Below are 26,418 nucleotides of genomic sequence, written 5' to 3'. Positions count from 1 at the left end.
GACAAAAAGGCTTCTCAACAGTTTTTACCGCCAAGCCATAAGACTCCTGAACAGGTAACCAAATGGGAACCCGGACTATTTGCATTGTGTGCCCCCCCAACCCCTCTTTTTACGCTGCTGCTACTCTCTGTTTATCATATATGCATAGTCACTTTAACTATGCATTCATGTACATACTACATCAATTGGCCCGACTCACACATTGGCTAACCGGGCTGTCTGCATTGTGTCCCATCCACCACCCGCCAGCCGCTCTTTTACGCTACTGCTACTCTCTGTTCATCATATATGCATAGTCACTTTAACCATATCTACATGTACATACTACCTCAATCAGCCTGACTAACCGGTCTCTGTATGTAGCCTCGCTACTTTAATAGCCTCGCTACTGTAAATAGCCTGTCTTTTTACTGTTGTTTTATTTCTTTACATACCTATTGTTCACCTAATACATTTTTTTGCACTATTGGTTAGAGCTTGTAAGTAAGCATTTCAATGTAAAATCTACTAAACTTGTTGTATTCGGCACACGTGTCAAATAAACTGATTGATTGATTGATTGATATTTGAAATCTTTCAAATACATTGAGTGTTTTCTTGAGCCAGCTTGCTGTGACAGATGGGCGGGTGGGGTTTGCACTTTTGGGAATATCCATTTGGTTCCTTTGCACCAGGCAAGCTCAATGAAACCCAGATATTTCATGTATTTAAATTATACTACACCCAGGGTTGTGCCATTCCCTATTGCCATAGTGGCCTCAAGCAAGGCATTTAACACATACACTGCTATGTGTTATGTATACCCCTTCATTTCAAGTGTTACTGATTATATGTACGTTTTTGCCCAGAGGGATCTCTTTGTGCTGCACTCTTTGGTTTGATACTTCATGTGCATGAGATATCTGGCCACTCCGGGGTAACGGAAGTGCTTGTTAATGATTAAAAATCATTACATTGAACTGAACCGTCAAAGTTAAGTCATCCGTCAAATTGTTAACTAAAACCGGATTTGATTTCTGAGTTTAACATATTCAAGAAGTCTATATGCAAACAAGAGAAGATATTTCTGAAACTGTACTTTCGTATTGTGCTGAGAATAAACCACTTTCTGAAGCGTTTCAAATATATGTATTGGTCAACCAAGGACCTCTAGGGTCCTTGCAGGATACTGCACCTATATTCCAATGGATTTCATATGAGAACAGACAGGAGACGGACTGGACCAGAAATCGTCCCAGTCATTTTTAACAAAACTGCCTATTTTTAATCGAGGCACACATTATTAGCTAAATAACGGTACATTTGTGCAAAAACACCAATTTAGACATGCCCGCTTGGCTAAAGATGGACCTGCCCATCGGGCATTTACCCAAATTTACCTATGGCCAGTCAGTTTCTGAGCTCAAACAAAGATAAGGGAAACAGGAAAACAGAACACATAAAACAGTGTCGTTTCCACTTTTAATGACAGTTGAAATGAAGACTCAAGCAGCAAAGGTCTGCTGAAACATTCTGCAGATGACAAAGCACTGCCCAGTACTGTAAGAGTTACAATATTCATCCTTGTTTTAATTCTGGCTGGTGGCTTCCAGTCATTCATATCATTTACTGAGAAAAGGCTAGAGGGACACTTACAATCTGTAAGACATCCATCTTTTTACACATAACTTGTTTTATTAAAAAATCCAAATGACAAAATAAATCTTTCAAGGCAGGTCTTCGAATCATATTGCTTCAAATGCCATATAATACAAGATTTAGCAAAAGATTGATATACAAAAAGAAACTCCTAATCATGGCAGCTACTAGTGTGCATGGCTATACATCATAGCAGATACACTTGGTCTATAAAGAGTCATTCAAATGGACTTAATCAAATCTTACATAAAAGCAATACTGCTGGTGGTTTCCAAACAAAGATGTCCTTCTCTTAGAAAGACAACCATCTATTTAAATGCTTAAAATTAGAATTACAAAATGCTAATTTAAATACAGTTTGATGTTCTCTTCATTTGCTGAAAATGCTTAACGGTCCACCTCAAAACAAACAGACCTGCTCTGAAACAATGACACCCAAATAGTGACCAACCATAATGTAATTCAAATTGCAGCTGTCCTGCATCGAGTTGTTATTTAGTTCGTTTTCAGTTTAAAACAGTGTGAGGAATGAATCAGTTAAAAATAACTACTAAAGGATAATCAATAAAACATCCTCCATCTATAATAAAATTGATCACTTTAAACTGTTCTATTAAATATCTCCCTTATTACCTGTTGCACTTATTTCATTGCTTGTAATGTAATTTGTGCACCATTATTCAAATACATTGTGCTGTACTTTTTTTTTGTTTCTCTTTGATATGTATACTGGTCTTGTTTGGGTAGAAGGCACTGTAGCTTGTATAAGGCAGTGTCTGCAGTCTAGAATGAATGGACCAAGTATGGCACCGCTGTGGGGCCTATAGCAGTTGCAAACAAGATGCATCACATGCACTCAAACTCGTCTATACGCTGCTTGGTGTTGCCCGACCGAATCTGCCGGAGGGTCTTGTACTTGTCCCGTCCCGCTTTCACGTTATCTGCGTGGATGATGTCATTTGCGGTTTTCTTGGTCTCATCTCGAGCGATGGCCAACTCCGAGCTCAAAGCCTGGTAGAGGAAAGATAACATTATGGCCATGTCTCACTACGGCACACACAACAACACAGGCATAACATGATACATTTCTAAGGCCCATTCTTGTGATCTCTACACTTTCATAAACAGTGATACAACCCCTATAAACATCTGTCTCCAGTGCTGGGGGGTATTTGATGTGGGCAGCAGCCACAGTCGGTCACTCACCTGCAGGTGTTGCTGTACACGCTCGTTCTTCTCGGCTTCGGTCATGCGCTCCTCCTCGCTGCGGTCTTTGTGGGAGATACCGCCTGTGAACTCGGCGCTGGCCTGGTCGCTGGTCTCGTCGTTCTCGTCATGCTCGTTCTCGGCCTGCATAGGCTCCTGTATGTGGGACGCCATGATTTTGCTCTTCAGCTCCTCTTTGGTCTTCTCCAGGTCCTCCTGTACCATGCAGGCCTAAGGGGGGCAGCCACTCATGTTAATGACTCATGGTATGAACTGATTGAGGAGAAGGAATATCAATAGGTTATGTGATACATAAAAAAACAGGTGAACTTCAGGTGAACTACAGTGTCAGCTATCGGGTTTAGCCGAGTTCAGTATAATATCCATAAAGGATTTTGTTTCACCATAGCACAGTGTTGGCCAGTGTTTCACCTGTCTGGTTCTGTTTCCCCCAGCAGAAGGAATACACTATATATAAAGAAGTATGTGGACACTCCTTCAAATTAGTGGATTCTGCTATTTCAGTGCACCTGTTGCTGACAGGTGTATAAAATTGAGCACACAGCCATGTAATCTCCACAGACAAACATTGGCAGCAGAATGGCCTTACTGAGTAGTTCAGTGACTTTCAACGTGGCACCATCATAGGATGCCACCTTTCCAATAAGTCAGTTTATTACATTTCTGCTCTGCTAGGGCTGCCCCGGTCAACTGTAAGTGTTGTTATTTTGAAGTGGAAAGGTCTAGGAGCAACAACGGCTCAGCCGCTAAGTGGTAGGCCACACAAGCTCACAGATCGGGACCTCCGAGGGCTGAAGCATGTAGAGTGTAAAAATCGTCTGTCCTCGATAAGAACACTCACTACTGAGTTCCAAACTGCCCCTGGAAGCAACGTCAGCACAATAACTGTTCTTCGGGAGCTTAATGAAATAGGTTTCCATGGCCGAGCAGCCGCACACACGCCTAAGATCACTATGCGCAATGCCAAAGCATTGGCTGGAGTGGTTTAATGCTTGCTGCCATTGGACTCTGGAGCAGTGGAAACAAGTTTTCTGGAGTGATGAATCACACTTCACCATCTGGCAGTCAGACAGACAAATCTGGGTTTGGCGGATGCCAGGAGAACGCTACCTGCCCCAATACATAGTGCCAACTGTAAAGTTTGTGGAGGACGAATAATTCCAGTTTCAACTGTTCTGCCTTATTATTATTCGACCATGCTGGTCATTTATGAACATTTTAACATCTTGGCCATGTTCTGTAATAATCTCCACCCGGCACAGCCAGAAGAGGACTGGCCACCCCACATAGCCTGGTTCTTCTCTAGGTTTCTTCCCAGGTTTTGGCGTTTCTAGGGAGTTTTTCCTGGCCACCGTACTTCTACACCTGCATTGCTTGCTGTTTGGGGTTTTAGGCTGGGTTTCTGTACAGCACTTTGAGATATCAGCTGATGTACGAAGGGCTATAATATAAATAAATACATTTGATTTGATTTGATAATGGTCTGGGGCTGTTTTTCATGGTTTGGGCTAGGACCCTTAGTTCCAGTGAAGGGAAATCTTAACGCTACAGCATACAATTACATTCTAGACAATTCTGTGCTTCCAACTTTGTGGCAACAGTTTGGGGAATGACCTTTCCTGTTTCAGCATTACAATGCCCCCATGCACAAAGCGAGGTCCATACAGAAATTTTTTGTCGAGATCGGTGTGGAAGAACTTGACTGGCTTGCACAGAGCCCTGACCTCAACCCCAGCGAACACCTTTGGGATGAATTGGAACGCCGACTGCGAGCCAGGCCTAATCGCCCAACATCAGTGCCCGACCTCACTAATGCTCTTATGGCTGAATGGAAGCAAGTCGCCGCAGCAACGATCCAACATCTAGCGGAAAGCCTTCCCAGAAGAGTGGAGGCTGTTATAGCAGCAAATGGAGGACCAACTACCTATTAATAACCATGATTTTGGAATGAGATGTTCGACGAGCAGATGTCCACATACTTTTGGTCAAGTAGTGTATCTATACCTCTATAATGACCTCTATAAGATTATACAGTTATACAGTCCAACATATACATTAATATCCTGTGTGACAGTATGGTGCACCAATCAGCTCATAAATCTTTCAGATTAAAATGGGGGAGGGGGAGGTAGATCTAGACAGCACAATCACACAACATTTGGGACCTGCCATTTAGATTAGCATTCTTTCAAATGTGAAAATAGGTCAAATATAACAATGGGGTGAGAGAAATCCTCCCAGGCAAACAGGATTTCCCTAGTGTAAAGACAGAGAGAAACCATCCCTTCCAGCCAGGCCCACAGCTTGAGTCACCATGCACACAGGGGGAGAGAAGAGGAGGGGCCCCTCCAATGGAGCAATTCCCTCCACCAGAGGGCTCAGACGCGCCAATAGCGTTTACTGGATGATTGTATTTAGCACCTTCTGAACAGAGTCTCTCATCCATGATGTAGAATCGTGTGATTTTTTTGGGTCAGTCAGACGATTACAGCGGGTGGTCCCTTAAACACAGCATACTGGAAAATCAGAGACAAACGCTAGATCCACATTCGGTGCTGTGCGCACACACTGCACCGATTGTCGTTCTGCTGTTCATCTGCTGTTCATTTGCAGTTCGTTCGGCAAGATGTGTTTTAAGGACCATCCCTGCCGGTGGGCGTCTCTGACTGCCGTCATTTTGCACTCATTTTGCAAATTACGACTGGCACTCTGTTCTTAAAACAAACAGTGTCCAACTGCTATAACTTCAGAACAGCATATCAGAGCTATGGTTACTTTGTTCTAATGGATGAATTACTGCAACATTGGATGTAGTTAATGACACATGGGGACTAAACCATTTGAGAAGGTGGGGGAGGTCAGAGTGAATGAGGAGAGCAGTAGCTGAGACTACACCTTCTGTTGCCACTGTGTTGCCTCATCCTCCTTCCTCTGCTTGGCGTCCTCCAGTAGGGAGATCTTTGAGGTTAGCTCAGCCAGTTCCGTGGCCTGTGGGAAAAATAGGTTATTTTCACTTTCTTTCTGAGCTATCATGATAATACATGTTTCAAACAATTATTTATTTGTTTTATTCCAAAAAATTAACTACAGTAATTAACAATCATCACATTACTCAGTAGCTCATCACTCTGTAGCACAATGCTACATGCTGACACTGCGTGTGCTGTTGATGAATGTGTGTAATATGTGGTCCTTCTGTAGCTCAGTTGGTAGAGCATGGCGCTTGTAACGCCAGGGTAGTGGGTTCGATCCCCGGGACCACCCATACGTAGAAGCGTAAGTCGCTTTGGATAAAAGCGTCTGCTAAATGACATATATTATTATAACTCGCCAAGTGTTCCTGGTTTTTCATCTGGTTCTCAGACTGCTGGAGCAGGGCAGTCTTGGCCTCCTCAGCCATCCTGCGCTCCTTCTCCAGACGCTCCGCCTCCTCCTGAGCACGCTTTCTCTCATGCTCCAATTCCAGAGCCTTCCGCGTCTGTTCCTCCAACTCTGCACACACACAGTAATGATGATAATAGACAGAATGGACTATGTGTACTGTAGCTTTCATTAAGTCTCTCTTGTAAAATGGAATTTCTCTCAAGACTAACTTCCTTAAATAAAGGTTACATTAGGTCTTACAGTGCTTTACAGTGTGTTGGTTGTATTTAGACAATAATCAATAATAAGCAATGAACAATCACTCTTTTATAAGACTAAGCTTTAAGAGAAAAGATAATAGGTTTTCTCTTATTTATTCATACTACAGTAATAGGGGGTTTCCAACCTTGCTGAGCTTTTTTCGTCTGTTCCTCAATCTGTTTCAGTTTCTCCATAAGATCCTCCTTCTCCTTTTCAATCTTTTCCTTTTCTTTTTCAGCAAGTTCTCTCTTCTTCTTTTCGTTCTCCAGCAGTGCCCTGGTGGACAGAGGCCATAGAGTAAACAGGGAGATAGAAGGGAGGGAACATGGACAATTTCATAACATTTTCAAGCCTTCTTTATCAGACAATAGGCCAACCTAAACATTAGCTAAAGAGATCTGTCAATGTTCTGATGGCTACTGAAGTTATTTTCCACCCACAACAGACTGCTGTGATTTTAATGTTAGAAATTATCAATTTCAACAAGGACGATACAAAGACAGAGGCTGGAGTAACCACAGGTCTCTGAAGTCTTGAAATGGTCTTGTAAGCAGTAACTACAGTGCGGTGGTGGTGATACTGACCTCTCCATCTTCTTGTGGTTCTTTTCCTCTCTGGCCTGGGCCTTCATCTGCTGTACCTCAATGGTGTCTGGTTTGCGGCGACGCATATACAGCTCATGATTGCCCATGCAGAGTGCCAGGATGCGCTTGTTGATACGCAGTCGTGGAGCATAGAATACAAAGTCCTAGGAAAGAAAGTATGTGTGAGTACCAGTAATCTTTAAAAAATATATATTATGGCAACAATAATAATTTCTCTCCCTAGTGAATACTTTATAACTTTATCAAATCAAAGTTTATACAGTTTAGCAGATGCAAGATTCATTTTTCTACTTACCCAGAGTCAGATGAACTCATGGATACCATTTGTATGCCTCTGCATGCAGTAGAAAGGAAGTTAGAGGTAGTTTTGCATATGCTAGCATATCTGTAGACTTCCCGTTGTTGCGCTAACGCTAGTTAGCATTGGCTCGCTAAACTACCTCTAACTTCCTTCATACTGCACACATAGACATAAAATGAGTATCCACGAGTTCATCTGACTCTGGGCGCATCTGACTCTGCCATAATCTCACAGTATTCCATTAACCATGAGTACAGAGAGGGCATTGGTGGTACATACTGGTGCTTTCTTGTCAATGGGTTTGATAACAAACTTCTTGTCATTGAAGGAAATATTCCTGATTTCACTCCATGGGAATCCAATTTTAGGTGTCATCCTGTTGAGGCAAAAATGTGATATCAACACATTGATATTTGCGTTCTCATTTACACTTCATCACAATCATAAAACAACCATTGGACCAGAGTTTGTACGGCATATGTATAACAGCTTTCAGTCCCATATGTGTGAGTACCCCTGTTGAGTACATTTCTACATGAGTCACTCACTTATCATTCTGTTCGTAAATGTTGAGTCCCAGGGCGTCCACTCCTAACCATAGCTCTGATCCTTTCTTGTTCTTGATGCTGAAGTAGTTAACACCGTACATCTCCAGGTCCTGAGCAATCTTCAGGTACTCCATCATTGAGTCCTCTCTGTGTGGGTATAACAAATCAAGTCATTAAGCACAGAAGAAACACAAGCTGTTAAGTTATTAAAATACTACCAGCAAGGTAGCTGCCAAAATAATTCTCAATAAGAGCTGATTGTCAAGATGCTTCAAAATCATAGCATATGCTTTCACATACTCAAGCTGAGTGCAAATCTATTCACTCTATGAGAGAAGCTAAAGCAATTTTCCACATGGTATGTTGTACTGTAAAGAGAGATATAGAACTTTCAATTGAAACCAACAGCTGCAGATTTTGTTTTAGGCCAGGAACAACAGAACTAGGAGGGGTAAGTAATGTGTGTGTCTGTGTGTGTGTTTCACTACCTGAGCATGCCCTTGTGTTCCTCATGCCACACCTGGATCCTCTCCTCCCACTGCTCCTTGTTGAGCTTGTGCTGGTCCAGGACTCTAAAAAGAGAACATTACATTACACCATAAAAACATGACACCATCAAAAACTGTAGGCCATCATAGACTGTTTAAGGTAAAGAGAGTATGGAGGTCCAATCAAAAGGTGTTATGTAAACTCTAGAGATGGTGGAGGCCTTACCTCTGAGGCAACAGTTTGTCACTGGACAGGTATCCTGTCGAGTGGATGTCCTTGTTGTAGTCAGCATACTTGGCCTGCACAGCGTAGGAGGCCAGCAGCACAGCAGTCTCCGGGGGGCAGTAAATGTCATCGTTGAGGATCCCCTCCTTCACCTGCAAGAAGAACAGCCTCTGGGTGGCCTCCTGGATCAGCTCCTCTGACACATCCTCAGGGAAGAACTTTCCACGGAACTTGAACAGTAGTGGGCTTTCCTTCCTCACGTCCTGGGCAGTCACCTAGGATCAGGGGTCATACAGCTGAGTAGAGGCACGAGGAGCAGTTTCTCTTTCACCTACACTCTTAGAATTAGTGGTGACTAAGAGATCCTAAAGGAACCCCTGGAGTTCCTCAAAGAACCATTGCTAGTCAATGGTTCATATTTGCACCTTCGGTTAGTTGAGTGGTTCTTGGAGGAACCATTATGGATTCAATGTAGCAACAGGTTCCTGGATCAACCCTGGAGTAGAGGCGTGGCTTAGTAGGGGTGTGTCGTTAAGATTTTTTTGGCTATCCGTTAGAGTAAATGTCATTCCTGTTAATGTGATGACAATACAACAGAAAAGATTAAGGTTGAACACTGACAGTTTTGTATCTTCAATGAGGCTAACACAGATGTATGAGTTCCTTAAGAGCCTATGCAAATCCGAAAGTTGGAATAGTTTCCACTATATTACTGTATGTAATCAGCAATGTTAATATCATTAATATTATATTAGAATATGTAATATGCATAAATATTCAAGGAACATTTTAATATGCAGTGTACAAACTTAAGACGATGAACAGGAATGACATTTACGCTAACGGGTGACCAAAAACAACTATCTCGAAGCAACGACTACAATAAGCCACGCCTCCAATCTGATAGGCTGCCACCGCTACAATATATTATCAAAAAGGTTCAGGTTTGACCTTTACACAGGGGTTCCTTGAGGAACCTTTTTCAACTGGTAATGTTCCGCCGGTGTGGCAACCCAAAACGTTTTTCCGGGCACATTTACTTTTAAGAGTGTAAGGTGGCATAGAAGCCTTGTTCACAATATCCTTGTTCAAATGGAGGCACTCACCTTCTTATTAAGCTTGAGCCAGGTTGAGAAACCTTTTGTATCCTGGTACTGCAGTCCGAAGAACCACACCTCCCGCAGTCCGATTGTCTTCACAACCTTAGAGCACAATTTGTTTTAAATGTAAGCTAGCTCTCAACAGGGGCTAATTGTGTTAAATTGTCTGTGAAAACAGTGTTATGCGACATTCTTGTTTCATGTCAGATTTTAATTTACTGTTGGTAATGGTGCATGATGGTTGAGTCATTAATTGAAAAGAATATGACGATCTAATAGTCTTTAGTTTAGTCTTTCTTTAGAGTTATATTAAAGCACTTTTACTGAAGTATGAATACAGAATCATCTTCGCTAAGTGCATAGATATTCTACTTATCTTTTACATTTTATATTTCATTTTCAGTTTCAAACAAACACTGTATCAAATAACCATTTCTAAGCTAAACCTAATGCCCAAAATAATACAGTTGGCAGCCATTTCCTAAGAGTAATTGCATGGACCTACGTGTAGAAGAGCAGTTTAAACTTTTTCAACATTACTTAACTCTTCATCTTCTACCCTAGACATTGGTACTCTTTTTTTGTTATATGAGTAGATCATCTCTCTAGAGATGAGGGGAAACTCTGTAATCTTATCTAATGGTTGTGGAGTGAGTCATCCAGTCCCCTGCCCAGAATGCCCACTACATCAAATGCCACTTAGAGGGGTCTGTGGCTGTCCTGACACAGATATGTCTGGACAGCAAAGTCCACATTAAGTTTAAAAATTCAGAATAATAAAAGTAATAGAAACAAATAAAAAATATGTGTGATTATGAGCATTAAGTGAGATAGGGACAGCAGCCAAAATACAATTGGTGATGGAGTGACTCTGCTAAAACGATAGAGACGTAATCTTAGGCCGGGCTGACCTGCCATACAGCCATGGCAAGTTTGTGTCTAAGAGAGCCACTTTAACACTGGTGTGACCAACCTCTCCTCTCTCCTCTCCTCACACAGACAGGCATCGTAGAACAACTTGAGACGGCTAGGGACTGATGACCACTCATGGAGGAGACACATCTGCTGTGTAAATAGCCTTGAGGAGGAGTTGGTGGGGGTTTTTCCCACATAGAAGAGAGTGTTTAAACACACTACCACTGCCTGCAAATCATCCAGTTCTACACAGTCATCTGATTTGATTGAGCCGCCCTTGAGTTGAGATGGGTTAGCTTAGGGTGGGTAGGGAGTTTAATGGCAAATCCAAAGCACCGCTACAACGTGTAATATTTTACAGCGAACACGTTCCTCCACTACCCTTTCCTCCACGTGAGGCTACAATAAGTCGAGTTTCCCCGGGAGTCTGTGAAGCCAGCTGCAGCCTACTGCATGATTCTGTTTATGAGTCGGTTATTTCAAAATGTGAAACAATGCTGTGTATGTTAACTATTGCTTGATTGTGTGTATGAGTCTGTTATTAAATGTGTATGTTCACTGCTTTTCATTAAATCATGTACAGTACCAGTCAAAAGTTCAGACACGCCAACTCATTTAAGGGTTTTTCTTTATTTTTACTATTTTCTACATTGTAGAATAATCATGATTACATCAAAACCATGAAATAACCCATATGGGATCATGTAGTAACCAAAAAAGTGTGAAACAAATCAAAATATATTTTAGATTTGAGATTCTTCAAAGTTGCCACCCTTTGCCTTGATAGTAAAATAGTAAACATAAAGAAAAACCTGGGATGAGTAGGTGTCCAAACTTTTGACTGGCACTGTAGATATAAATACATATATAATAAAAAATCTTCAGGAGCCCCCCAAAAATGTTTTGCTCTCAGGCCTATGCCATAGCGAACAGCTTGACTCAATGAGAAGAATAGCGAGAGAGTGAGAGTACCTAGAAAAATAAACCATTCACTCCAGTCCCACAACTGGGCTTCCATTCCCCAGCTTTCAATTTAGACTGATTAGCATTAGAAGAAAAGCACCACAAGAACATGTCATTTGCCACCGAGGAGGCAAAACCGTGAGCATGTTTCAGCAGAGCAAACATTGTTCTTACCTGGTCGAAGAGTTGCTTTCCCGTTGTGTTGGGCTGGATGGCGAACTCCAACTCTGCATCCATCGTGGTAACTCGCACACTAATCTGTTGAAGAAACAAAAATGAGTTAGTACGCTGTTACTGACAACCAGTGAATTCCATTTTTAAAAAGTTACATGTGTTGTCGGTGTACCTAATTTACAACAAATGTGATTATCGAGCTAGATGCCTCTGAGAATTCGAGATTGGGAAGCAATAGCATGTTGGAGCAGACTACATTGATTAGAGACTGTTAGAGTTACTTACTTATGATTTATGCTAATAAATATATACATGTATGTACATTTATATGCTAAATTTAGTTTTGGGATTGATCAAAGGGGAATAGGCCTCATAAGCATTAGAATGAACCCTCATTCTATGACCGGAAGCAGTAGAGTTTCACAGCAGGGTAGGAGTGCACCTACATGACAACTTGGGCCAGGCATATGAGCACACTAACTTGGCAAAATCTTTATTTGATTAAACATTTTGGCAGTGTAATTTATAATTGTCTACATCTCATGAAAGATTTATGGTTATAGTAGGGTGGACACACATACTTTCAGAAAAAAATGGTGATTATGAGGGTTGTCAGATATGTTTAATCCAAAATGTCAGTGGTTTGTAAACTGATAACTACTGAACATATTACCAAAGAGCAGGCAGCAAAGGCATCATAGTGCGTTAGGTTCCAAATACTGCTTTCATCAGGCGGTAAGCAAAAGCCATAATACAACAATTTAGGCAGACATTCAACTAGTTTTTCTAAACAGTTGGGTTGCTTCCGGCAATGTTCCAATGCTCCAGTGCCATTGCCTAGCTTACGTTGTTCCCAGGTCTGGGATATCTGAGACTAACACTCGACCATTACTTTTTTCAAAGCAGTGTGAAACATTTTTCTCTTTATTTGAGAGCTGTTGCATGTCCATACTACTCTATTAAATTGTCTTTGGGTATACTCCTTTGAGACGTAATACAGTGGGGCAAAAAAGTATTTAGTCAGCCACCAATTGTGCAAGTTCTCCCACTTAAAAAGATGAGAGAGGCCTGTAATTTTAATCATAGGTACACTTAAACTATGACAGACAAAATGTGATTTTTTTTTTTTATCACATTGTAGGATTTTTAATGAATTTATTTGCAAATTATGGTGGAAAATAAGTATTTGGTCACCTACAAACAAGCAATATTTCTGGCTCTCACAGACCTGTAACTTCTTCTTTAAGAGGCTCCTCTGTCCTCCACTCGTTACCTGTATTAATGGCACCTGTTTGAACTTGTTATCAGTATAAAAGACCTGTCCACAACCTCAAACAGTCACACTCCAAACTCCACTATGGCCAAGACCAAAGAGCTGTCAAAGGACACCAGAAACAAAATGGTATACCTGCACCAGGCTGGGAAGACTGAATCTGTAATAGGTAAGCAGCTTGGTTTGAAGAAATCAGCTGTGGGAGCATTTATTAGGAAATGGAAGACATACAAGACCACTGATAATCTCCCTCGATCTGGGGCTCCACGCAAGATCTCACCCCGTGGGGTCAAAATGATCACAAGAACGGTGAGCAGCAATCCCAGAACCACACAGGGGAACCTAGTGAATGACCTGCAGAGAGCTGGGACCAAAGTAACAGCTGGAACTAAAGCCTACCATCAGTAACACACTACGCCGCCGGGGACTCAAATCCTGCAGTGCCAGTCGTGTCCCCCTGCTTAAGCCAGTACATGTCCAGGGCGTCTGAAGTTTGCTAGAGAGCATTTGGATGATCCAGAAGAAGATTGGGAGAATGTAATATGGTCAGATGAAACCAAAATATAACTTTTTGGTAAAAACTCAACTTGTCGTGTTTGGAGGACAAAGAATGCTGAGTTGCATCCAAAGAACACCATACCTACTGTGAAGCATGGGGGTGGAAACATCATGCTTTGGGGCTGTTTTTCTGCAAAGGGACCAGGACGACTGATCCGTGTAAAGGAAAGAATGAATGGGGCCATGCATCGTGAGATTTTGAGTGAAAACCTCCTTCCATCAGCAAGGGCATTGAAGATGAAACGTGGCTGGGTCTTTCAGCATGACAATGATCCCAAACACACCGCTCGGGCAACGAAGGAGTGGCTTCGTAAGAAGCATTTCAAGGTCCTGGAGTGGCCTAGCCAGTCTCCAGAGCTCAACCCCATAGAAAATCTTTGGAGGGAGTTGAAAGTCTGTGTTGCCCAGTAACAGCACCAAAACATCACTGCTCTAGAGGAGATCTGCATGGAGGAATGGGCCAAAATACCAGCAACAGTGTGTGAAAACCTTGTGAAGAATTACAGAAAACGTTTGACCTCTGTCATTGCCAACAAAGAGTATATAACAAAGTATTGAGATAAACTTTTGTTATTGACCAAATACTTATTTTCCACCATAATTTGCAAATGAATTAAGTAAAAACCCTACAATGTGATTTTTGAGATTTTTTTTCCTCATTTTGTCTGTCATAGTTGAAGTGTATCTATGATGAAAATTACAGACCTCTCTCATCTTTTTAAGTGTGAGAACTTGCACAATTGGTGGCTGACTAAATACTTTTTTGCCCCACTGTATGCATGTTCATTTCAACTCCTTTACTCACTAGAGAGGGGAGGGTGGGGCAGACAATTACAATGTTTCAAAGATGTACAATGTGGGAGAGAGGCCATTTTCCGTGCCTGGTACAGATGATTGCACAAGGGGAGGTGCTTAGACAAAAAATGATTGATCAGCCTCAAACCCTGGAAAAAACAATTTCAGGAAACCCGCTGTGGGAGACAGTGCACCAATTCCTGCCACAATGAGGTATTATTAGCTTATATTGGAAAAAGAGGCACACTGACTTCACAGAAACCAAAGGGGAAATAAATATGTTTATCTCAATGATGCGATAAAACTTGTCCACTACACTAACAGAATTTTAAACAGAATTTAATCGGAGTAGATTTGACACAGACATAAAAACAGTTACTATACTAATACTGTGTCAAATTAAATAGCATTAAATAGTTTTGCATCTGGCAATAGTGATGAGTATACCTCTCTAAATGTAGCAGAATGACTTTGGGGATTTTAGCATGCTAAGTGAACATGTTGTCCCCCAGCTCACTCTCTCTCTCTACCGAGCTGCTTCACTACAGGAAGTAACCACATCCTCTGGTAGCTGGGCCTCGCAAAGCGAGGGTGGCCCGCCCAACATGGAGCTCACTGACACTACATCCTGTAATGCATCACATTTCTGCTTGCCTGCCTTTCTCTCAGAGTTAACGTGTGCTCAGTGATTGCACCAGCACAATTTCTCTTTTTGATTTCTTAACATCCACACACACGTGCATGCAAAAAGGACTTGTAGCTCTCTATCGCACTGTTTTGCCCTCATATGGCATTTACTGTAGGCCTATGTGTAATTATGATAAAAAGTTGCTCTTAGACTGTTCTAGTGACACGATAATAACGCGATCATTTTGTAATTGCAGGTTCTGCCATTTTTGTAATTACAAAAGTGGAATTAGGAAAAGTGGCCTTATTTCTAGAATGATTTATATAACAGCAGGCATACAAAACCTGATGAGCTAGCCATCATGGATACCTCAGTCTTTAGACCACAACATCATGGCCCAACACTCAAAGCAGTTTTACAGCCAGTATGAATTAGAAACAAATGGAATATGCACATAAAAGGAATGCAACAAATGAGTGTATGCTGCCTGCCACGTGGTATACAAGCTTCCGCCTGCTGTACACCCTAAACATATTTCCATCCCACGCTGTGAGTGATTAATAAAGCTATATTGACATGGCTCCATGTTCTGTCCTCTCAGAAATGACATGACTGTGTGTGTGTTTGGGGGGGGGGAATAACTGAGCAGGGCTGAGGCCCACGCCTGAGCTGAGCCACAATGGCATGCTTTATTTCCCAGCTGTGTGGCTGATTAGGGCTGCGTTCTTTCCCCTTTGTGTCAGCAGGCCCCATTTGCTGGTCAGTCCACTTGTCACCCTGCCACTTCCTGTCATCACCGGCAGCACAGAGCAGACTGGAGTGGCTGGACTGATGTGGCCCACAGAGTAGAGGGCTGTAAAGTAGAGCTGTGACTGGACCAAGGCTTGTAGGAGCAGGAGCTAACTACTATGAACATTAACCTCATTTAGGCTTCACAAATGACCCAGACACATCCAGCCATCTACAAGTAATTAGTACAAACATTTAACATGGTTGGTTCTCAAACAAATTCTATGCCACTCAACAGTGCATAGTTGAGTTCCTTGTTTTCTTAAAATGTATGACTAAACAAGATCTGAACACATCTCAAAGGTGTTATCTAATGTTGTAGGGGAGAGATTAATAAATAAATGAAATATTTCACACAAAATGAAGGCCCAGTTTTCTAGGGAGTGGTTAGCTGAATGTTTAATTTCCTCTTTCCATGTTCCGGCAACTTCCCACCAGTGAAATTAAGCTTTATGTGCACTTGCAGGCTATACTGATAACTTATGTTTGTAAACAAGTTAGGGCCTATATCTGTCTATTGCCATTGTCACGTTTCCCAATAACCAACCAAAAATCGTTGCTCAACATAAAAAGGTAACTAACAATTGAGTCACTGACAAACAAAACAAAACCAGGTGGGGGTTTAAAATGGGTTCTGAAAGGCATTCACTGAATGCTGACCAATCAACCTCGACTAGGGTCTTAAATATACACCCACAATGGACGCTCCCGTAGATTTGCTTGATAAACTAAAAGAAAAGAACACACGCCAACTTAGGTTAGGGAGTGAAAATAAACATCAATCAAACCAAATGGCAAAAAAATAAAAGGTGTCGCATTAAACTTAAAGCAGGAGTGTTAAACAGCAGTCTAGCTCTTCCAACATCTCTAGTGCCAGCTGGAACACTGGCTTTGCAGCTTTTAAATATCACCTGTGCCAGAACATCCTGACCAACAAGGATGATTCCAATCAGGGCAAGCCACAAACTCGAAGTCGAAATCCCAAAGCCTATAACATCTTCCCCCTTAAGACAACAAATATATACCATGTATTTAATGGACAAGTTTGCTCACCACCAACAGAAAAAAACTCCCATTTCACAACAAGATCAACTTAAATGCGACACTACTTTAATGAATCGCCTTCTCTAATATAAACACGGTATTTGCTGCCAGTCTATTGTACAAGACAAAACAGGCCCAAAAAAATGCTATATTATATTTTTCATATTTGTATATATATATATATATATATATATATATATATATATATATATATATAATAGCTGCCTAAAACTCAAAAGTTTTGAGAACAGAGGGAAAATCTCGATCTGTGTACCTTCCTAGTACTCATCCCATTGCGACAAGCCCAACCAAACCAAACAATGCCACTTAATATAATGTTTTACATACCCTACATTACTCATCTCATATGTATTTCTATATACTGTACTCTATATCATCTAATGCATATTTATGTAATACATGTAATACTCGCCACTTTAAACTATGCCACTTTGTTTACATACCCCACAATACTCATCTCATATACTGTACTCAATACCATCTACTGCATCTTGCCTATGCCGTTCTGTACCATCACTCATTCATATATCTTTATGTACATATTCTTTATCCCTTTACACTTGTGTGTATAAGGTAGTAGTTTTGGAATTGTTAGGTTAGATTACTCGTTGGTTATTACTGCATTGGCGGAACTAGAAGCACAAGCATTTCGCTACACTCACATTAACATCTGCTAACCATGTGTATGTGACAAATAAAATTTGATTTGATTTGGATTTGGCACAACCTTCCCTCCAGCCAAATCGTTGCCCAAAATGAAAGAGACACTCTTCACCAGTTTTCTAGGCCTCACTCCAACGATAACGGACCCAGTAACAAGAACAGACTCGAGTTCCACATTATACAAAGGAACTTCCATGCAACCCATCTTCATGCCTTGAACGATCACACTGTAACAAGTTGCTCAAGTGTCAGACAAAGGCAAAACACCCTCCAAATATAAAAGGTTGGACTGCCCCAGTGTCTCGCAGAAGACGGGCTGCAACAAGTTGCTCAAGTGTCAGACAAAAGCAAAACACCCTCCAAATATAAAAGGTTGGACTGCCCCAGTGTCTCGCAGAAGACGGGCTGCCCAACCTTTTATTTTGGAGGGTGTTTTGTCTTTGTCTGACACTTCAGCAACTGGTTACACATACAGTATAATCCAAAACCTTGTTTAGGCGATAAACCAGTCCCAGCCAGAGACCTAACGGGCTGGAGTGATCCCCCAAAAAAGAAACAGTTTTTCTCTCTTTTTTTCTGTTTCAACTTAGGACACAGAGACAATGTGTCCTTTGTCACGGCAGTAGTGACAAACTGGCAGATACAAAGCACAAGTTTTCTGCCTTGTCTTTGGGCACTGCAGAAAATACATAAACCTCACAGAGGTAGGTGACTTCTCTAGATTGCTTTTTGTGTAGGAATAACTACTGGGCACTTTGTTTCTGAAGGTAGTTTAATGTGTCAACACAAACTCATCTGCAAGGACTGCATCTTTCTCAAGAGTGAGATCCTTGTGCTCATAAATGTACGTAGCAAGCCTTTCGTGAAGGCAATTCTTGAACTACTTGAGTGGTAGGAGTGCCTTTAACTCTTGAAGGACCTTGACCTCTTGAGAACAACACCACTGATCAAAAAGACATGCTGGTTCCCTTGAGAATTAAACATGGCTTTTTAATGTCTCTCGTAATTTACTGTATGCCTCTGGGACCAACTCATAAGCCAGAAGGATAGCAGCTTTAACAGTGTCATAATCTGAACTCTGATCAAGAGATAAAGCACCGTACACTTTCAGAGATTTCCCCACAAAAACACTTTGTAGAGGAGGACCAGATATTGCACAGCCATTCTAGCGACAATCCACTCATAGTAGAATATACATTCAACTCCTTTATCCTTGAAAGGTGGTACAAGCCAACCAAGATTTTTATTTTTATTTTTTATTTTTACCTTTATTTAACCAGGCAAGTCAGTTAAGAACACATTCATATTTTCAATGACAGCCTGGGAACAGTGGGTTAGCTGCCTGTTCAGGGGCAGAACGACAGATTTGTACCTTGTCAGCTTGGGGATTTGAACTCACAACCTTCTGGTTACTAGTCCAACGCTCTAACCACTAGGCTACGCTGCCACCCCTCAAACTCTGTTGAGGGTGGAGGATCATGGCCTGACTTGAGGGTATCCACTTCTGGTGCTGCTTTGGTGGCCAACAGTTCTATCTGTTTTAACTGAATGGTGTGCTCGAACTCTAATCTCTGTTGCTTCAATCTTGCCTTTAGTTCTACCTCTCACAGTTGCACCTCTACGGGGTGTATTCCACCATCCTTAGGACCCTTCTCATCATCCTCCCTCTCCACAAGGATTTCCTCTTCCACTAAAACAGTAGTGATTAACTCTTTGACTAGTTCTTTTGAATCGGCAGTTGCCACTGTCACATAATGCTTTGCAATGATGAGCAGATTTGCTTTTGTACATTTTATCCAGTACCTCCCAAGTAGGGTTCCCCACAAATGCTTGCAAATAAAAGTCCATATTTATTTTTATTTACAGTGTGAGTTTTTATGCAACTTTCCACTGATTTCACCAATTTTATAACCCATCTGAGTGGTTGTCAGTGACAAACCCTCAAACAAAAGTGCATTTTGAAAACTCAAATATCTGGGCACAGTAACACTTCAGAGGTGAGTGACTACCATACTCATAGGAAACATTGATCCTTCCTGGCTGAGCCCCCATTTTGTTAAGTTCCCCAATAACCAACCAAAAATCATCGCTCAACATGAAAAGGGAACTAACAAATTAATCACTCACAAACAAACCGACACCAAGTGGGATTTTAAAATGGATTCTGAAAGGCATCCATGGGGGTACCTACTGAATGCTGGCCAAGCAAACTTGAGTCTTAACACACACACACCATGTACACCCACTAGGTTTGCCTCATGCCAACTGGCACATAGGCTCTGCAGCGCTAAAATATCCCCTGTGCGAGCACAGGTGAAACTTAAACATGTTTAACAAGGCAACAGGTGCAGCTCATCCAATCTGGGAAAGCCACACCCAAACAGAACCAACCTTGAAAACGAAGTAGATCAAAACCCCCAAAGCCTTTAACACCATAGCTATTCCTTTTATGGTTTACTCTATGAACTGAGCCACACCACAAATGTGAGTTGAATCTAACTGCAGTGGCTGTGAGTTGAATCTAATTTCAGTGACTAAGATTTGTTAAATGACACTAATTTACAAGATCTAGTAAGACATTGAGAGTAGATTTGCATGTAAGTCCACATTGTGCCTCTGTCACCATGTTAAACATTTATTTGCATCACTGTTTTGATGAATCCCCAAAATCAATGGTTCCCAAACAGGGGTACCATGGGGTTACTTGGCCTATCTACAGAAGGTACTTGAGAAGACTCGTGACCATAGGCTTACTGGTAAAATGCACATGAGGGGGTTCTTCAGGCAGACCAAAATGTTGTTGCTGGTACAGTTACTGAAAAAGGTTGGGGACTACTGCCCTAAATCATACCACTTTTATATTTTCTCTAAACGCTATACTTTATTTTCCCAGTCAACCAAACGAACTGCTTAACATGACATAGCCTACTGATTAGACATGATTTAATTGTGTAGTTCAGGCCTACAGGTCCTTGGCTACCAGTCAAGGGTTGTTAAGAAGTGCCTTTCCTGGGTAAAAATAGATAATCTCACACAGGAAAAAAAGAACTACGAATGGGCCGTTCTGCCTGGTAAGGGTGTGTATCGCATGGCTAGAGCTCAGAACACTTCTCACACACTATTATTAGAACAGCAGCAAAACATCACTCTCAGTAACAGGACCAATGATAGTTTTGTGGCTGATTCCTCACAAAACATGAACAAAATGTACTACATAGACGAGTACCTTGTAGGAAGGCTATCAACCTATTGGTGGCAGGTAGCCTAGTGGTTAGAGTGTTGTACTAGGAACCGAAGGTTACAAGATTAAATCCCCAAGCGATCCGTCGTTAACCTAGACTATCATTGAAAAAAAAGAATTTGTTCTTTTAACTGACTTGCCTAGTCAAATAAAGGTAAAAACATTTTTTATTTTTTTTAAACTGGACAGATTGTTTGATTTCCTTCAGTTCTGTTGTCACATTCTGCGATTGACTTGCAAGGGTTCAGCGGTGTATATGATCTGTGCATGTGCCAGCAGCGCAAGACTCTCTCTATGCGAGTGAGGTGAGTTTGAAAAAACTGAAAGTATGCATTTTAGAAATAAATAGGCTTCCCCAAAATAGCGTGGTAGATTTTTTTTTTAAGTTAAAAAAAAAAGTTTTTTTAATCAAAATCCCACCCCAAGCCTGATTTCAGTTATATCATGTAAACAAGATCATTAGGGAAATCGTTATTCTTGCACAGCATTTAACTTTTTTAATCTAACTATTATTCTGACTATTTACACTAATCGTATTATTGTGTACATACAATGCCGGCAGTGTTACTATTGGTCAGTCATCGGGATCGGCTCGTAACACCAGCCACACTACACGATGAAGGCAAAAAGTTTACTTAAATCGGCAGACCTAGACCATGCCACACTGAACGAGCGAAGACATCCAACAATTGTTTCCGACATAAGAATTTGCCCACGCCGAGGAAATTTTGTCTGGGACAGCAAAATCGTGGCATAAGACGGCTAAAATTGTACATTCTACAAAGGCCTTTACCCAGGCCTCCTTTAATAAGACTCTATAATTTTCATTTGTATGTGCTACAAAATCACAATGTTAATGTTTCCATTCTGTCTTGGGAACATTCAATGCCTTTTCTGTCTTGTAAAGGGCATTGGGTCATACTGAGGAGCAAACAAAGCTATAACAAATCTTAGCTATAGACTGTATTTCAGTAAAGTACGCAAATTATTATAAACTGGGACACCAATCACTGGGGAAAAAGGAAGTGACATTTTCCACTTTCCAAATTCCCTTTCCAAAATGTTGGAATGTCTCCTTCAACTGCATCCCCTCAAGACATCTGATTGAAATACACTTTGAAAGGGATTTAAAAATCATAAATATGTGGAAATCAGGAACTGATGAATAATTCTTATACTATGTTGTTAGATTGTTGATCATACATACGTTTATCTGTTTTGGAGGTGAATGTTAACCATTCACAAACATATTCACATACACAAATGGAATACAATCAATTAGAAAAGTATTCATAGTATGTTATTAGGTCAAAATCATGAACAGGAAGATTAGAGCCACAGGCACTAATATAGAACGAAAAGCTCTCTCTGGGTTTAATTCTGAGAATGAGGTTAGCCTCAAACTGCTAATGCTACTCTCCGTAGAGCCAAAATGTTATAAACTTCCACTATAGACAGTTTTTCAGAATCAATATGAGAATTTCAATTATGTTGATATTTGTTCAGATTGAATGTGTTTGCGAGTCTTATATTAGTTTCAAGTTAGTTAAACTCACTATACTATGACTTGCCCTTTTTCAAATCAGGTTCATGAATCGCAGATAATGCAAGGTAATTTTTAATTCAAACACCTTAAAGCAACCACTTATCAGTACAAATTATACGGTCGTTATCACAATCATTACTGTTCACTTACCAACGTAGTAATAGTGCAGTGATTTATGTTAACCTAGGGTGAGATCCTATGTAAAAAATAAATAAAGTTCTGTTTTAGCAAACCTCATCTAAATCAACTCAAAAACACACAAAAACAACAACAAAAGACAACTTACTGGTTGGTTTTCTGCAGCCAGAGAGATGTTTCAGAGCTGCTGCACAGTTACCCTCCATTTACGGGCTGAGGCCCCCAAAGGTTCGCATAATTTCTGCCTTTCATACACTCTACCACCGGTAGCTTAGTTTATTACAAATTGTTAATCTCAGCTCTGCTATGTGCGTTTACAGAGCTGCTTAATCCCCTTCTTACATACCACTGGACTTTCCACTTCACTTGGTTCTATTATTTGTTGTTTGTGAAGAACTAAGGATTTTCAATTATACTCATGCCAATATAGTATTTCACTTCACTGGACAGTAGTAAGTATAAATTGCTGTTGATTAGAATATCGTAGTTCTGAAGGAAAGCAACATCACTGAATAACACATTTATTAGTGATGTGTAGAGTTCTAGAGTCTAAAGGTACATCTGAAATAAAATTAACCAGACTGCAAGTACCTTTTTAGTGATGAGAGGGTCTTATGAATATAATAAAATTGATTGATGTAAAATAGCAAATCATAACATATGTATTATGACATTATCTGGGAAATGAGACAGGAGTCAATTTGGTGTGTGACATGGGGTGGCCTGTAGAAGTGTTTAAAAATCTAGATGGTAAAACACTGGCTGAGGAACGTGCAATTGCGCAGGACGGAGAAGGGGGAGTCTGTGCTGTGAAACACCAAATAAGGCTTTCAGTGGCAGCGTCAAGAGACTGCAGGCCAGGAAATGGCTCAAAAGCAACTGACGCAATCTTAGAAACCTTGAGTCACTAGATTACAGTTCCTTGGGAAGCTGTAAAATTGCCAAAAGAAGCACAGCCAAAGCCTACACTAATGGTAGGGGGACACATGGATGACTTCTGTTAAAAGACATGTTAATACATAATTACAGATTCAAATAAATACAACTATAATCTTCTCATGCATTCACAATTGATTCTTAAAAGCTAAATGTCACAATACTGCACATGATTTTACTGTCATTACCTGGGGTGCATTTGATCACAGTGACTGATTAAGCAAAACATATTTTTCAAATCCTCATGTCTGACATCCTGACCTAAAATATGATGCTATACAGAGTGTTTTATTCATTGTTCCTAATTTGGAGTAAATACTTGATTAAGATAACGTAGAAATCAAATAAATTACAAATGCAATGCTATTTAACATCAATAGAACTGATCCAGTGGATTCTACATTCAACTAAATTTCCCTGGGCTGGGCTCTATATGTTCGACTATTAGAAACCGGAAGGTTGCAAGTTCGAATCCCGGAGGTGACAGGGTAAACAAAAAAACATCCTGTCCCTGAACTAGGCTGTCATTGAAAATAAGAATGTGTTATTTTAACTGACTTGCCTAGGTAAATAAAGGTCAAATATAATAAATATAGCAAATATCTAAATCACGCAGGCCTGGTAATCTTCTAGGCTAAGGTTTGCCATAGATCAAACTATAAGAACCTACATTTCTAGATACTGTACCTCCTAGAATAGCCTATACTTTGATAGAGCACAATGCAAGTGATCTAACCTCCATCACTCAATAGCAGGCCTATAGGACAGGATAACATGGGAGTCCACTGTTGAAGAGTGCATAGGCTAGCTATTGTACTACGGGGTACCACAAAGACAAACACAACGTCAATCGAATGGGCCATGGGAACCTCCGGTAGGCCAACAGCAAACAAAATCAACACTAATAGGCCACATTGATATGAATTGGGCCCGGTGACGCGTTAATGTTGTCTAGAGACTACATTTGAACAACATTTAAAATGTCTGACATAATTATTCATGAATATGGATCGAGTTGATATGAACCCAACGCTGGTCTATTCAACTTCTTGAACGTTCATTCAAAAGCCAATCACGTTCCAAGGAACGGGGGATTGCCGATGGCGCATAGCTTGACACAAAATAACGGTTCATAAGATAGACACAAACCTAGGGTAGCCTAACAAAAAATAACGTTGGGCAACATTGTATCAATTCCTTGTAATTCGTAATAAAAACAAGTTTAGGGGATGCTGGAGAAAAAAATATAGGCTACAGCGTCCTGCCCTATATGAAATACATGTTTTAAAATACACTTTTCATTCATTTGAGGGGCTCTAAACCTTTTCTGAACCTATATGGCTCTACATAGGCTATACAACGTCAGACACATTCAGTAGCCCAATTGAGTTAAATCTGCCACATATATGCTTTCGAAGAATTATAGGATATCAATTCAAACATTTGACTTTATAGCCTGTTATGGGCTAAATTATCTTTCTCGACCAAACAAGACAACAAGTTGGAAAGCTACATTTTGACCAGAGATAGCGTTTTATATAATGTCTTATTTCTATGTAAACATCAGTGTTTTAAAGCTGGTCCCACACACGAATAAAGGCTACTCACCGTCTTCGGCATTTTCGCAGTTATCTGTCCTTGGTCACTGATGTCAGGAATTGGATGGTAGCAACAATGGAGTCAACAAAAACTTGTGACCATTAGATAAAGTGCACAATCTGAAAATCGTCCGTCAACTTCAGTTAAACTTTGATTTCAAACTTTTCAAACTGCTCGTATTTTCCTATTTTCTTTGTATCGCCTCAAAGTGGTGATCCAGAGCTTAATTTCCTGCTAACGGCACGGTGACTGAAAAACCACACCCAGCCCAATGAAGACATACTAAAATGAGTTTTTCAGCAGACTCCGCCTGTATTCTCAATGGCCCGTTATTCCTTTGTCAAGCTCCAGTTGAACGTGAGCAGCTAAACTAAATTCCTGGACTTTAAATTTAAGCCCGGATACCCCACAAGGTTCCGATATAAGTAATTTCCCGCATACCATAAGTATATAGCTAGCGAAATTTGATTTTACTCCAGTTTTTCAATCTGAGATATAATACCATTTTGAGGGTAACACACTGTTTGGGACAGGCGCACCGGATAGGGTGGTTCGGCATATTTGATTAAAAAAATTGCCATTGCATATTATTTTCAACAAACACCTAGTCAGAACTATATTTTATAGGCTAATGGATCGAATAAATATAAAGCAGATTTATTTTTCCAATCAATTATTGAACATCCGACGAGTGTTTTCTAATGACACGGTCTGACACCGCCATATGACACAACTTCCAATCAATACAATAATCACCATTTCATATGATGTGCATTTTGTGTACGCAAATGCATCATTGATATCCATTCAAAAGGAGTCCAGACAGAAATAGCCTCATTCCACTTCCCCTGACCCATGGACAACCTACTGTATATAGACAGCTACTGAAATAATTACAGAAATGGGATAGGCCAAGGTCCACTATAAAGGCCTGTCACGATACATACAAATATAAGCCACATTTCGATACCAGTAAGCTAAAGTAGTGTAACGACCCTGGGTTTATAAGCGCGGAAATCGACCCTGCCGCACGAGCATGCTTTTGCAGCACAGTCGATAGCGCGCCGGATCTCGGGCTAGAAGGTCTAAGGTTCGAGACCTGCTCCCTGCCTGTTTCATTACAGTAGCTTACAATATATTTGATTTCCTGTCCATAAATATAAGTTATAATTCACAATAAGTTTGGCCAGGGATGGGCAACTTTTATGGGAGTGGGGCCATAACAAAGCTGAACTCAAGGGGCAGCAGTGACTCGAGGGTCTGCATACCCACGCACGAGCCGGCTCGAGGATTTTGGGGGCCCTAAACAAAATGTTAGCAGCCCCCCTCTTGACATCGTTTTAGAGTTCATTTCCTGCAATTCTACACATTTTGCCAT

The 26,418-nt window shown here is 40.8% G+C and overlaps 1 protein-coding gene across 1 annotated transcript; it reads right to left on the bottom strand.

The window, feature by feature from the left end:
- Window positions 1-1,444: 1,444 nt before the first annotated feature.
- Window positions 1,445-25,516, bottom strand: LOC123998885 (moesin). The gene is made up of 13 exons (XM_046304107.1): window positions 25,050-25,516; window positions 11,810-11,893; window positions 9,764-9,859; window positions 8,658-8,932; window positions 8,432-8,515; window positions 7,944-8,090; window positions 7,675-7,771; window positions 7,074-7,237; window positions 6,635-6,765; window positions 6,197-6,357; window positions 5,761-5,853; window positions 2,845-3,075; window positions 1,445-2,649 (listed from the first exon to the last, which is right to left on the bottom strand). The coding sequence occupies exons 1-13, from the start codon at window positions 25,059-25,061 to the stop codon at window positions 2,485-2,487; spliced, it is 1,740 nt and encodes a 579-aa protein (XP_046160063.1). The 5' UTR covers window positions 25,062-25,516; the 3' UTR covers window positions 1,445-2,484.
- Between the last annotated feature and the right edge of the window lie 902 nt (window positions 25,517-26,418).

This window comes from Oncorhynchus gorbuscha, linkage group LG16 (genome assembly GCF_021184085.1).
Source record: "Oncorhynchus gorbuscha isolate QuinsamMale2020 ecotype Even-year linkage group LG16, OgorEven_v1.0, whole genome shotgun sequence".
Classification (NCBI taxonomy): Eukaryota; Metazoa; Chordata; class Actinopteri; order Salmoniformes; family Salmonidae; genus Oncorhynchus; species Oncorhynchus gorbuscha.
This window is presented reverse-complemented; position numbering and strand designations above follow the sequence as displayed.

What these genes read in the sequence shown, in the direction of transcription:
- LOC123998885 (XM_046304107.1), bottom strand. An exon ending in TGAAAAACCAGGAACACTTG is followed by an intron (nt 5,854 to 6,196) that starts GCGAGTTATAAT and finishes TTTTTCCCACAG; the next exon opens with GCCACGGAACTGGCTGAGCT. An exon ending in CAACACAGTGGCAACAGAAG is followed by an intron (nt 3,076 to 5,760) that starts GTGTAGTCTCAG and finishes TGCCCCCCTTAG; the next exon opens with GCCTGCATGGTACAGGAGGA.